Source organism: Azolla caroliniana, unplaced genomic scaffold (genome assembly GCF_043228905.1).
Source record: "Azolla caroliniana isolate FFs.n. ecotype wild unplaced genomic scaffold, voAzoCaro1.0.p SCAF_14, whole genome shotgun sequence".
In the NCBI taxonomy this organism is placed as follows: Eukaryota; Viridiplantae; Streptophyta; class Polypodiopsida; order Salviniales; family Salviniaceae; genus Azolla; species Azolla caroliniana.
The window spans coordinates 2,085,423-2,097,328 of NW_028230449.1; the positions used below are offsets into that span (position 1 = coordinate 2,085,423).

Genomic DNA, 11,906 nt, shown 5'->3' on the forward strand with positions numbered 1-11,906 from the left:
GAACTTTTATGTTTCAACCAAACTAGAAGGGAGGGGGGGAGAGAGAGAGAGAGATAGTAGGTTCTTGACGAAGCTATTCAGGTATTTCAAGTTTACTAGGCACTCGGAGCTCAGAGTCTAGTTTACAAGGCTATGTTGGGATAGTGCTCGTGTCTCGGATCGATTCTCTCATCGAGCCATTAGTCGGGTAGTATTCATTTGGTTCGCATCAATCACTGCCCGCCCACCCACGATTTTTGCCCTTGTCCCGATCCGACCGGACGCCTCTCTCGCTCTCTCAAAATCTCGGAGTTTAGTTTACAGGGCTCAATTGGGATAGTGCTCGTGCTCTCGGATCGATTTGCTCATCGAGCCATTAGTCAGGGTAGTATTGATCTGCTTCGCATCAATCGCTGCCCGCCCACCCACGATCTTTCCCCCTGCCCTTCCCTACCCTGACCGGACCAAGCGCCTCTCTCACGCTCTCGGAATCTCGGAGTCTAGTTTACAGGGCTCTATTGGGATAGTGCTCGTGCTCTCGGATCGATTTGCTCATCGAGCCATTAGTTGGGGTAGTATTGATCAGCTTCGCACCAATCACTACCCGCCCACCCACGATCTTTCCCCCTGCCTTGCCCTGCCCTGACCCGACCGGACCGGACGCCTCTCTCGCGCTCTCGGAATCTTGGAATCCAAACATTGTAAGAAAGAAGTGTGTGTGGGTGCCCTTCATTTCTCTTCTATGGCTTCTCTCCCTCTCCCTCTCCCTGCACACCCTCACACTCCTCTCCTTCATGAACCCACCAAGCCCATTCTTTCTTCCCAAATTCATCGCTCCGATTTCCCCCCTGGCTTCGTCTTCGGCACCGCTACCTCCGCATATCAGGTCCATATTTTTGTTTCATTTGCAATTTCATTCTTATTTACTCCTTTGCTTTCTTCATTCCCATCCTGTTTTTTTTTTTCTTTTGAGTTTTTATTTATTTATTCATTTCAGTTTTTTTTTTCTTTTGGGTTTGTTTTTTTTGATTCATTCAGTTTTTTTTCTTTTTCTTTTGGGTTGTCTTTTGTATTCATTCCCATCCTGTTTTTCTCTTTTGGGTTGTTTTTTTGACTTGTTTTGTTTTTTTTTTTCTTTTGGGCTGTTTTTCTGATTCATTCTTATCCCATTTCTTCGAAATTTCAGTTTTGTTTTTTTGGGTGTAGTTAGATCTTGTTCGACTATCAGTCTTGCTGTGCATTTCTGTCTTAGGATTTTGTTCGTCATGGTTGGTTGTATCTTGATGGATGCTTGAAAATCAAAACAGAGAAGATTTCTCGAAATGCTGCTCCTTTTAAATGGATTTTACAGAAAATGCTAGCCATGTTAAGTATATTTTGCTAAAATGTCACACATTTTTGCTATTTTAATAAAATTGTAGCATTTATCAGTTTAGGGAAAGTGACTCGGATACATGACACAGTGAATGAGATCTGAAACTCATTTTCAATGAGTCTGAGGTTCTTTTCTGAATAATTAGTTTGCCAATACTTAATTTACTCCATATTGTTATCGATGATTAGGTCAGCCTTAATTAGCTGAGCTACAATTAGTTGTATCGATGATCAGACACAGCCCATTTACCTATAGATAGTTTATGGAATTTCACAATCATGCACTTCAGAAATTGAGAGACCATCACGATAGATGTGTTCTTTTTACCGAGAATTAGTTTATGAATAGTTCTTTACACAATTTCGTAAAGGTAGCAAGATCACAAGTTATTGCTAATGTAAATGTATATAGATTTTCCCTGATGTGCGTATGATTCAATATATTCAGCTGTATTATACTTCTTTTGTGGTGTATCAAACATCCAATATGAACATGATTCATGATCAGTTTCAAACAATTCATGTTCAGGTTGTTTTAGTTCAAAATTCAATGTTCATACCCATGTGTTTTGTTTCAATCTTTTGCATACATCAGTGTATAAATTCACTCTTCCCCATAATGAACAAGTTCTTCGCAACCATGCATGCCATTAGTACATGACTGGAACATGTGCTTCAGGAGATTGTAGTAATGTTGTTAATGTTTCCATTGTTAGTACTTTATCTAACCACAATGTTAGAGAGCAGGTTGAAGGTGCTGCTAAGGAAGGGGGTCGAGGGCCGAGCATTTGGGATGCATTCTGTTATATGCCTGGTCTGTTGAACAAAGAGTTATTACCTTGTTTGGTTTATGGTTACAATTTGAATGATTTTAAGATAGAACACTAATTAATTTTACTGACAATTTTTACACTGTAAATTAGGTAAAATTTTGGATGGGACTAATGGTGACAAAGCAGTAGATCAGTATCATCGTTTTCAGGCATGTCGTTTTTGCTTTTGTCAGATGAGAATCATTGCTATCCATAATACATTATAATGTTTGAGTAGTAGCCTCTCAAATTTGTCATTCGTCTTATAGGATGATGTTAACCTAATGGCAGACATGGGATGGGATGCATATCGATTTTCCATTTCTTGGTCTCGAATATATCCTGGTATTATTCCTTTTCAATCAACCATCTTTAACTTGTAAGAAAAGAATGATAGTTATGCACAATCACTGACATTGCAATGCATTCTGTCAGATGGATATGGAATCACAGTAAATGAGGAGGGTATTCAGTATTATAATCGCCTTATTGATAGTCTTCTTGAGAAAGGTTTGTTGGTGATCTTTTGAAATTATGTTAGAAGCCAAATTTTCATAACTTGGTCATATATGCTATTTCCATAGGTATTAAGCCCTATGTAACTCTCTACCACTGGGATCTTCCCCAAAAACTTCAGGAGGATATAGAAGGATGGCTAAGCTCTGACATAGTGTACGTTGTTTCAAATCCTTTTCTTCCTTTTCTTATGGAGATATAGACTTCCCATGCATCCATCTCATGATCTATTTAGATCCACGAAAGCATATATAATTACTACGCTGCCATTTGAGCAAATTATCTCCTTTTAGAAATTCCTAAATTAGTATTAGAGCATTTCTATGAGTATACTAGAGAGGATTATTCATATACATGCGCACAAGTTATTACTAAAAGGATAACAAAATCTTGAGCAGCTGAAGATGATTTTACTGCTCTAGGCCATTGACACTTGTTTTGAAAGAAGCATTTCTAAAATGGTATGACTCTGGTTTGTCATCATTTGGCGCAGGACATATTTTGCAAGATATGCTGAGACTTGCTTCAGTGCATTTGGGGACAGGGTCAAATGTTGGATAACATTGAATGAGCCTCTTCAGGTTTCATACAATGGCAACGGTACAGGTGTGCACGCACCTGGAAGATCTTCGGATCGATCCTGGTCTCCAGTTGGGAATTCACGGACAGAACCTTACATAGTGAGCCACAACGAGTTATTAGCACATGCTGCTGCTGTAAACATATACAATACGAAATACAAGGTATATACTTACAAATCTTGAGAATTGGTGAGGAACATTATGACCAAACCGATTAGGTGGGGGGAAATATACAGTCATGCTCTATATATCTTCACTTGTTCAGATTTTGTGGGCTGTTTATGAAAGAGAGATTACATACATTATACGTTACCCTCACCATTGACCACAGGATGCATGTGAACCATTTTCCATGGTGAAGTGGGACGAGAAAGATGAGGATGAGAGAGAGAACAAGCAGTTATAGTGGATAATGGCACAAATGAATGGAGGGACGGGATACCTAAGTTATGCGGGCTAAAGTTCGTTTACAAAGACCTAGGGTGATGGTATATGAAGGCCTAGCTATGGTATTATGTCCATGACTGATTGGATACTCATCATTGTCTATTCTACAAACACGTTCCTACTACCATATGGATTTCCTTAATGTGAGTGATACAGCCTATGTTTTGATCAATCGATTATCTCCCACCCATATTGTGCACACCAAACTCAAGGTGTAGAGTAGATGTTATTGAGCATAGAGTATGTACATGGTTGGGTGTAGAGTATCTCTAGTCCTCAACTTAAGTTGTCTTTATGTTTTGTCAGTGCATAAAATAATCTGAAAAACTGTTCAGGAATAATTTTCATAATCATGTTTTGAAGCTATCTGGAACCCTGAGGTTTTCGGTTCAACTGTGAAAGTTTATATTCCTATGGAAGTAATAGATTTGAAGGCTCACAATGAATGGAATAGAAAAAATAGTAACATCCATGGGAGGCCATATATGACCTATGGAACAGGGCTGAGTCCATTCGAAGGATCAATTTGGGCTCTCTCAATTTTGTGACTTTTTGATGCAGTGGTGTAAACCACCAAGCCCATATTCGAAGGAGATTGTAGTCAAGAGTTAAAGTTTGGGTAACAAATGGATATGCAGGCAAAACAAGGTGGAGTGATAGGCATCACAGTTGATTGTGAATGGGCTGAGCCACTGACAGATTCCTTGGCTGACAAAGAGGCTGCTCAGAGACGCATTGAATTTCAGCTTGGCTGGTAATTTGATCTCCAGTTTTCATGTTCATTGTCATGTGGCATTCATACCGCCACTTTAGGATAACTTAATTTTTGGCTTAGAATCTCATGAAAAGATAAAACTATTTTTGTCACATAAAGTCTAAGATCAAGGACAAGGCAGATGACCCAAGATAAAAAAAAGTAACGGGTTTTAAGTTTACAAGAACTTGAAGGATTTTCATTTTTTACTTTCTATCTAGGTTTCTGGATCCCTTATTTTTTGGTGACTATCCAGCTGTAATGCGTAAAGAAGTTGGAAATCGGCTTCCATGTTTCTCGGAAGCAGAGGCGAAGGCATTACGAGGCTCGCTAGATTTTGTGGGGCTGAACCATTATACCACTCGACATATCACTCCAGCCAAGGATCAGGAAAATGAAGATGATTTTGATTACATGGATGATCAACGAATTCAACGATTACGTAAGTTTCAGCTCTATTCTGGTTGGCTAAATTCAGAAATAGTGTCCAATTACAGTTCTATGTAATATGGAGAGTAAAATAACAAAACCATCAACCATCAATCATCTAACCTGTCGTGCATAATCTGAAAATATGCGATATTGGAAACAGTAAAATTTATAATCCAGCACAATGTAGATGTATTATTGGCAGTGAAAACCAGGATCTTAGAATTTATGTGATCGTAAACCCTAAACCCTAAACCCTAAATTAGCTCAAAATAAAATAAAAACCATAAAATCCGTTAGATTTCTTAAAATATAAAATCTGAAATTTCGTCTTTGTGGAAAGTGGCTGTGTATATATGAGTGTTTTTAAAGAACGTTCTCTTGTTGCCAGATGAGGTGGATGGAAAACTAATTGGAGAAAGGGTAATATGAATGATGAATTTATTGATGCAAATCCCTAAATTTCTGTTAATTTTGAAGACTTATATACCCAATGTAAGTTCGTTGGTGCATTTCAGGCTGCATCTGATTGGCTCTATATTGTTCCATGGGGGTTGAAGAATGAAATACTGTGGATAACACAAAGATACGGAAAACCGCCAATCTATGTAACAGAGAATGGTAAATATATGATCACAGATTATATGAAGCAAAATACAATGGCACATGGATATATGTATGTGCATGTGTCTGTATATGTATATGTATGTATGTGTGTATGTGACGTATACATATACATATACAATATTCATATACATATACAATATTCATATCCATATATGTATACGTATACATATACATATACGTATACGTATATGGATATGGATATTGTATATGTATGTGTATACTTATACGTATATGTATATGGATATTGATATGGTTATCTTATATATGTATTATGTATGTGTTTATATACACATACGCACCCTCTTGATCTTTTTATTGTTTTTATTTTTGTACTTCAAGTTTTTTCTCACACATTTTGGTGCTAGGAATGGATCAAGAGGATGCACCGGGTCAACCTCTTGAAGAGCAAATACAGGATAACTTAAGAACCCAATATTTCCAAGATTATTTGTCGGCTCTTTTGTGCGCAATCAAGTAAATAATAAATGATATTAATGAACTAGTGCTTTTTCCGTTAAATGAAACCAAAGGATGCAAAAACAAAAATAACATTAAAATCAATTTGTTTTATTTTCTTATTGCTCCTCCATGGGGATAAATAAAAAGCATAAAAATCATTTTGTTAAAAATATGAAGGAAAGAAAATGAAAAATATATGGGATATACCAAAAGGTTTATATATCTAGGTAGTTGCAAATTGTAGTCGGTTTGGTTTTGTTTTTCAGGGAGGGGGCAGATGTTCGAGGCTATTTCGCTTGGTCTTTACTAGATAATTTCGAGTGGAGTATGGGATATACCAAAAGGTTTGGCCTTGTATACGTTGATTACGAAGATGACCTCAAACGGTATCCAAAAGCATCAGCAGTGTGGTTCTCGAGGTTCCTTAAGAGTAAAGAATAATCTTTTAAGGTTTTAATGAACCCTACCAATGTTTATCACTTAACTGAATAAATGAAAAAATTAGAAGTTTATAATCACAGCCACCACCATTGAAGATATTTATCTTGCATTATTAACAATAGCCCAAGCTCAACAATTCTTCTAATTTTGTGTTTACAAAAGGTATTATAACATGTTTTCAACTTGGCAATCCAATCTCTCTTTTGCATTTCTACTCTGATTAATTGTGTCTACGTTGTTTAGGAGAATATATATTATTGTTCATGGAGATTTGATATCTTAATGCTTATTTAATGAAAGTTTTATTTTGGTGTCGTAATAACTATGAACTACTTAATTGGAATGGAATACCTTTTTCTCACATGATGGCATAAAATTAAGTAATGTGATTAAAATTTTACATGAGTAATGTGATTAAAATTTAGATTACGTGATAATCATTTACATATGCTTGATTAATCGGGTAACACAAATGAACTTGAATAAAGATTAATAATAAAATTCACAAGACTAAGATGAAATTATTCTATCCTATCATGGAGGTGTTCTTTGATCTTAAGGGGATTTGTTAGAATAGGGTGTTTGTTAGAGTGGAGTGTTATGGTCACTTTCACATTTGTCCATTGAGTGAAACCTATACTAAATCACTTCTTTCCTTATCCAGCCTTTGCATTTGAAGAAACTACAGATCACCACCTCAAAATTGGAGCTTTTTGAGGGTAATATAATAACAAGCATAGAGGTATTTGGGTTAGTGCACAAACATTGGTTCAAAAATGACTTGCGTATTTAGATGTGGATGAGAGAATATGAGGAGGATGTAGATGATGTGCAAATGTGTAAGGTGAGTTGTAGAGATCAAAGGATAAAGATCAAAGAGGGTGGTGATGAGGATGACTGGATACAATTGGGAGGATTTGGGTATCTATAGGGGAGTGGAGTTAAATGTGTAGATGATCAATATAATTTCATGTGGGACCATTGGCTTGCAATAGAGTAGATGTTTTATTGTCCATGAGGCAAATTTTGACCAATGGGACCAAATCGTAAGAAGAAGTGGGGTTACTATTCTGTACTCAAAACTCTTTATGTGAAAATAATGGACACACACATGTTCTCCCCCGTCTTGGGAGATATTTGAGGATGGTTGAGGCGCTTGGGAAAATCAATTAGTGAGCGCGGGTGCAGAGCGAAGGTCCTAGAGAAAGGTAGTGGAGAGCGGTCAACGAGGGCGATGGAGTAGCAACAATCGTGTGAGAGGAACATCAAGAGGTGGTGAAGGAAAAAATAGGGTGATTCTCTTTTGAATTTTGGTTTTTATACTAGACCTGAGGGGGTCTTTGTAAGTGGGATGTGTGATCCTTCTTTTTCCCTTGTTATTACTTGGTGGGGTGAGGTATGTACAAATGGAGAATCTTAGGTGTTTATTTACTTCACTTGTTCGAGGGAGCCTGGATTTAGGTTTGGTGAGTTTAGTGTATGGGGGCCTTCAAGGTGGTCTTTGGGTACCCATCTAGTGTATGGTTTTTGTGGTTGAGAGCATACCATTAGGGTTTTTGGGCTTCCTCTTCATCACTTTATAGTTTTCTTCTTCTTCTTATCAAGATACTTTAGGTTTTTAGAGTTCTATTTTTCCTCTTCTTTTTGAGTTTTTAGGGTTCTCCGTCTTCATCAACATCATCAACATCAACAACATCATCATCTTCTTCTTATACTTCTCAAGTGTACCATCGTTTACCTTGATTTTTATGTTCACATCGTCGTCTTTCGTTTGTGTTAGAGTTATGATCTAATGTAAGCATATGATAAGGATAAAAGATAGATAAATAAGAAAGGAGAGAGAGAAAGAAGGGTGTCGATCCACCCGACCACTCCCGAGCGAAGGGATCGAGGCAGACTCGAGCCTCGATTGGCGTCCCATACCACCGTTGTGGCGTCGAGTCGTACTTGGTGCTGGCGCGCTCGCTACACGAGTTGACCCACCATAAGAATGAAGTTTCGACATAGTCAAGAGATGATGAAATGAGGGTAGCTAGGCCTCATATTTATAGCAAGACCCAAGGACCCCAGGCAAGTACACACTTGGCCTAATGGGTTGTCTCAATCCCGAGGGTTAAAAGTAATCCTCACACTTGTTTAACCCTCACACTCTTGTTTAACCCTCACACTTGTTTAACCCTCACACTTTATCCACGTGTATAGAATACTATGGTACATTCTCACAACGAGATATTATATGGTCATGTCCATAACATACTCCCCCTCTTTAAAACAATGCACTCTTGCAATGGAAGGTTAGGGAAATCAATTCTAAGAGTATTTTCGCGTTCCCATGTGGCATCTTTAATAGATTTATCCATCCATTTAATTTTAAATTCTAGGATTATTTTAGAACGTAATTTTTTTGTTTTAACATCGAGAATTCTTTCTGGTACATATGGTTTAGAAAATAATTCTTTAGAAGTAACCAAAGTTTCAGTTGTAATTGTATTATTGCGAGAACCTAGAAGACGACTTACGTGAAAAACTGGATGGATTTCAAGGCCATTAGGAAGAGCAAGACGATAGGTTGATGAACCAATGTGTTTGAGGACTGTAAAAGGTCCACAAAACCATGGGGCTAACTTAGCACACTTACCCGTAGACAATGTCTTAGAATTGTGAGGTACACGTAAAAATACCTTCTGTCTAGGGTTGAATACATGAGGTTGCCTATTATGATCGGCATAAAAACGCGCTCTATCTTGAGTTGTTTTTATATTATCTCGTGCAATATGCAACATATCTTGCATATCCCGAAGAAAGTTTTGTGTACTTCGCAACTCATCATGTTGTATATTAACATCAATCAGGGCTCGTGGCTGAAAACCATACATCAACAACATAAAAGGACTATCTCCTGTCAACGTATGCTTGGAGCTATTATAAGCAAACACCAAAATTGGGAGATAACGTTTCCATTTTGTTGGTTTTGTACCAACATATGCACCGAGCATGCCCTCAATAATTTGATTTACTAGTTTTGTTTGTCCATCGGATTGAGGATGATCTGTGGAGCTCATGCTCAATGTAGTTTCTAACTTCTTAAAGACTTGCATCCAAAAGTCGCTAGTAAACTTTGGATCTCGATCACTCACGATATCCATCGGTAACCCATAAAAATGAAATAACTCATCAACGAATTGGTAAGCCAATTCAGGATCTGTTACTGTGGTTTTAGTAGCAATAAATCTAGCTATTTTAGTTAGTCGATCAACCACAACCCAGATGGCATGATGGCCTTTTTGGGTGTGAGGAAGGCTAACAATAAAATCCATGGATATAATTTCCCAGTTATTGTTGAGAATTTCTAAGGGATGTAAAAGTCCAACGGCTTTAAGTCGCTTGGCTTTGTTAACCTAGCACTGGTGACATTTAGTCACATAGCTATGTATGTCAGGACGCATCTTAGGCCAATAGAATTGAGTGGAGATAAGAACGAGTGTACGATGTATTCCAGGCCCAACTGAGGGTGCATCATAATATTAAAAAAGAATTCTCTTTTTGACCTCAGGGAAATTTGGAATACAAACCTTCCCATTATAGTAGAGCAGACCGTTAGCAATGTGGAAGTATTCCTTCGAGGATGTGGCGGTGTTTGTTCCAGATTCAACTCTTGCCCAGTATTTTGTAAAATAATTGTCATTAGGATACTTTCCTCGAAGGTGATCATAAAGATCTGATGTTAACTTCACGGATGCGACTTAGTGCATCATCGATAGTGTTCATGGAACCTTTACGATATCGTATGGAAAAATCAAAGTCCTGGATGAGTCTGCCCATCGTGCCTTACCACCTTTAAGGTCTTGTTGGTCACAAAAATATTTGAATGTACCATAGTATTCTATACACGTGGATAAAGTATGGTCATGCCCGTAATAGTTTGCGTTGACTCCTTTCGTTCACATCAACTCCTTTGTTTGTATTGTCGTTGACGTTCCGTCGACTCCACCGTTTGTGTTAACTCCTGTTATGAAATGATGTCCCTCCTTATAGGAGAAGAGTCGATTCGGCTAAGGGCCAGCATAATTGACTACAAAGGGGTCGACTAAGAGTCGGCTATGTACAAAGGGTTGGCTAGGAGCCGACTGTCCGGTTGAGAGCTGGCTATGATCAGCTAGGAGCCGATCCGGTTTAGGGCCATCATAATCGACTAGGGACAAATATGTTTATGTATGTATGCATAAACCCTACATGGTGTGTATCTATTATGATGATTATCATAAGAGAGTAGAAGGGTGAGTGGGTGAAGACAGAAGAGTAAGAGAAGCGAGTACACAATTTTATGCAAGTCAAGCCCTCTTGAGCGTCGACCCTCGAATTTGATCTCTGATCGACGGCTCTGCATAGGCTAGGTTTTGGTATTCTTGTCTTCCCTTTTAAATACAAGTGTACTTTTTTGGACGTAGGGGTAGTTTGGTCAATTTGGAACTTCTAGGGGCATTTTGGTAAATAGACGAACTTCCAGGGGTATCCTAGTACTTTTCCCTTCCTAAAATGGGACAAGAAGGTCTAAAAATGAAAAGATTGTTTAAAAACAAAATTTAAAATTTTTTACGATTTTTTAAAATTTTATCTAAAAAAAATAAAAAAATAATCGTTAAACCGTTTAAACCGCGGTTTCTGGCTGTTAAAACCGAACCGAACCGTTTAAAAAAACTTAAACATGAACCGAACCGATGAAATTGTTAAGCCGTAGTTTCACGGTTCGGTTCGGTTCAAACCGAACCGTTGCCGATTGTTAATCACAGTGTGTGTGTGTGTGCGCGCGCATTTGTTTTCTCCCTCTATTAATCCTCATTGTTCCGGTAAGAGAAGAAATTCTTATGAAGAAGAAGAAGACTTGGTCTCTTTGTTCTTCAGGAAAGTTTCAAGAAATTACGAATCTGTCCCCCTCCAACCAGTATTTCTGTCAACTTCATCCTATGTGGAGAAGACGACCTGGTCTCTTCGTTCTTCAGGAAAGTTTCAAGAAATTACAAATCTGTCCCCCTCCAACCAGTACTTCAGTCAACTTCATCCTCTGTGTATTTTCCATTGCCTAGCTAAACTAACTAACATAACTAATTCGTCAATCCACACAGCCTCCTCCATGGCCTCCGAAAACACAGAGAATGCTCCTGATCTTCCTGCTACTGTAGATGGTGATGATACCTTGGTATGGGACACACACACACACACACACACACAGAAAGAGAGAGAGAGCTTCTTGTCTGGCTTTCATATATGGTTTGGCATTGATTCGAGCTTCAAATATTCTGACCTTATTTGTTATATGTGCAGAACTTCTGGTTAGATGCAGAATGCTATGTTATACCATCGAGAAGACTAAATATTGTATGGGCAGAAGATGCTTGTTACTGGGAATGGGAACCACAACCAGGATCTTGGTAAATCTTTCAACCAAAACATATTTCTGTCGAAACTTCCGCATTAAGTTTGAGTTAT

At 38.0% G+C, this 11,906-nt stretch overlaps 2 protein-coding genes across 2 annotated transcripts in view; both read left to right on the forward strand.

Annotated features, from left to right (window-relative positions):
• Nucleotides 1-697: 697 nt before the first annotated feature.
• LOC147855145 (beta-glucosidase 42-like) lies at nt 698-6,639 on the forward strand. Its single transcript, XM_087330217.1, has 13 exons — nt 698-865; nt 2,101-2,167; nt 2,277-2,335; nt 2,435-2,510; nt 2,601-2,675; nt 2,750-2,837; nt 3,175-3,424; nt 4,348-4,463; nt 4,685-4,905; nt 5,284-5,315; nt 5,411-5,513; nt 5,885-5,993; nt 6,245-6,639. Exons 1-13 carry the CDS (start codon nt 722-724, stop codon nt 6,417-6,419), a joined length of 1,515 nt encoding a protein of 504 aa, XP_087186343.1. The 5' UTR covers nt 698-721; the 3' UTR covers nt 6,420-6,639.
• Nucleotides 6,640-11,485: 4,846 nt separating this feature from the next.
• The window catches only part of LOC147855146 (lectin-like), a 30,130-nt gene continuing 29,709 nt past the window's right edge, over nt 11,486-11,906 (forward strand). The window contains exons 1-2 of the mRNA XM_087330221.1: nt 11,486-11,616; nt 11,742-11,848. Coding sequence (XP_087186347.1) covers nt 11,551-11,616; nt 11,742-11,848 — 173 coding nt within the window. The 5' untranslated portion in view covers nt 11,486-11,550. The remainder of the gene's footprint in view (nt 11,617-11,741; nt 11,849-11,906) is intronic.

Excerpts from the sequence above, each read along its gene's own strand:
- LOC147855145 (XM_087330217.1), top strand. The coding sequence starts at position 722 with ATGGCTTCTCTCCCTCTCCCTCTCCCTGCACACCCTCACACTCCTCTC. Across the intron at positions 2,511-2,600 it reads TTGGTCTCGAATATATCCTG|ATGGATATGGAATCACAGTA; the intron begins GTATTATTCCTT and ends GCATTCTGTCAG. Across the intron at positions 2,838-3,174 it reads TGGCTAAGCTCTGACATAGT|GACATATTTTGCAAGATATG; the intron begins GTACGTTGTTTC and ends CATTTGGCGCAG.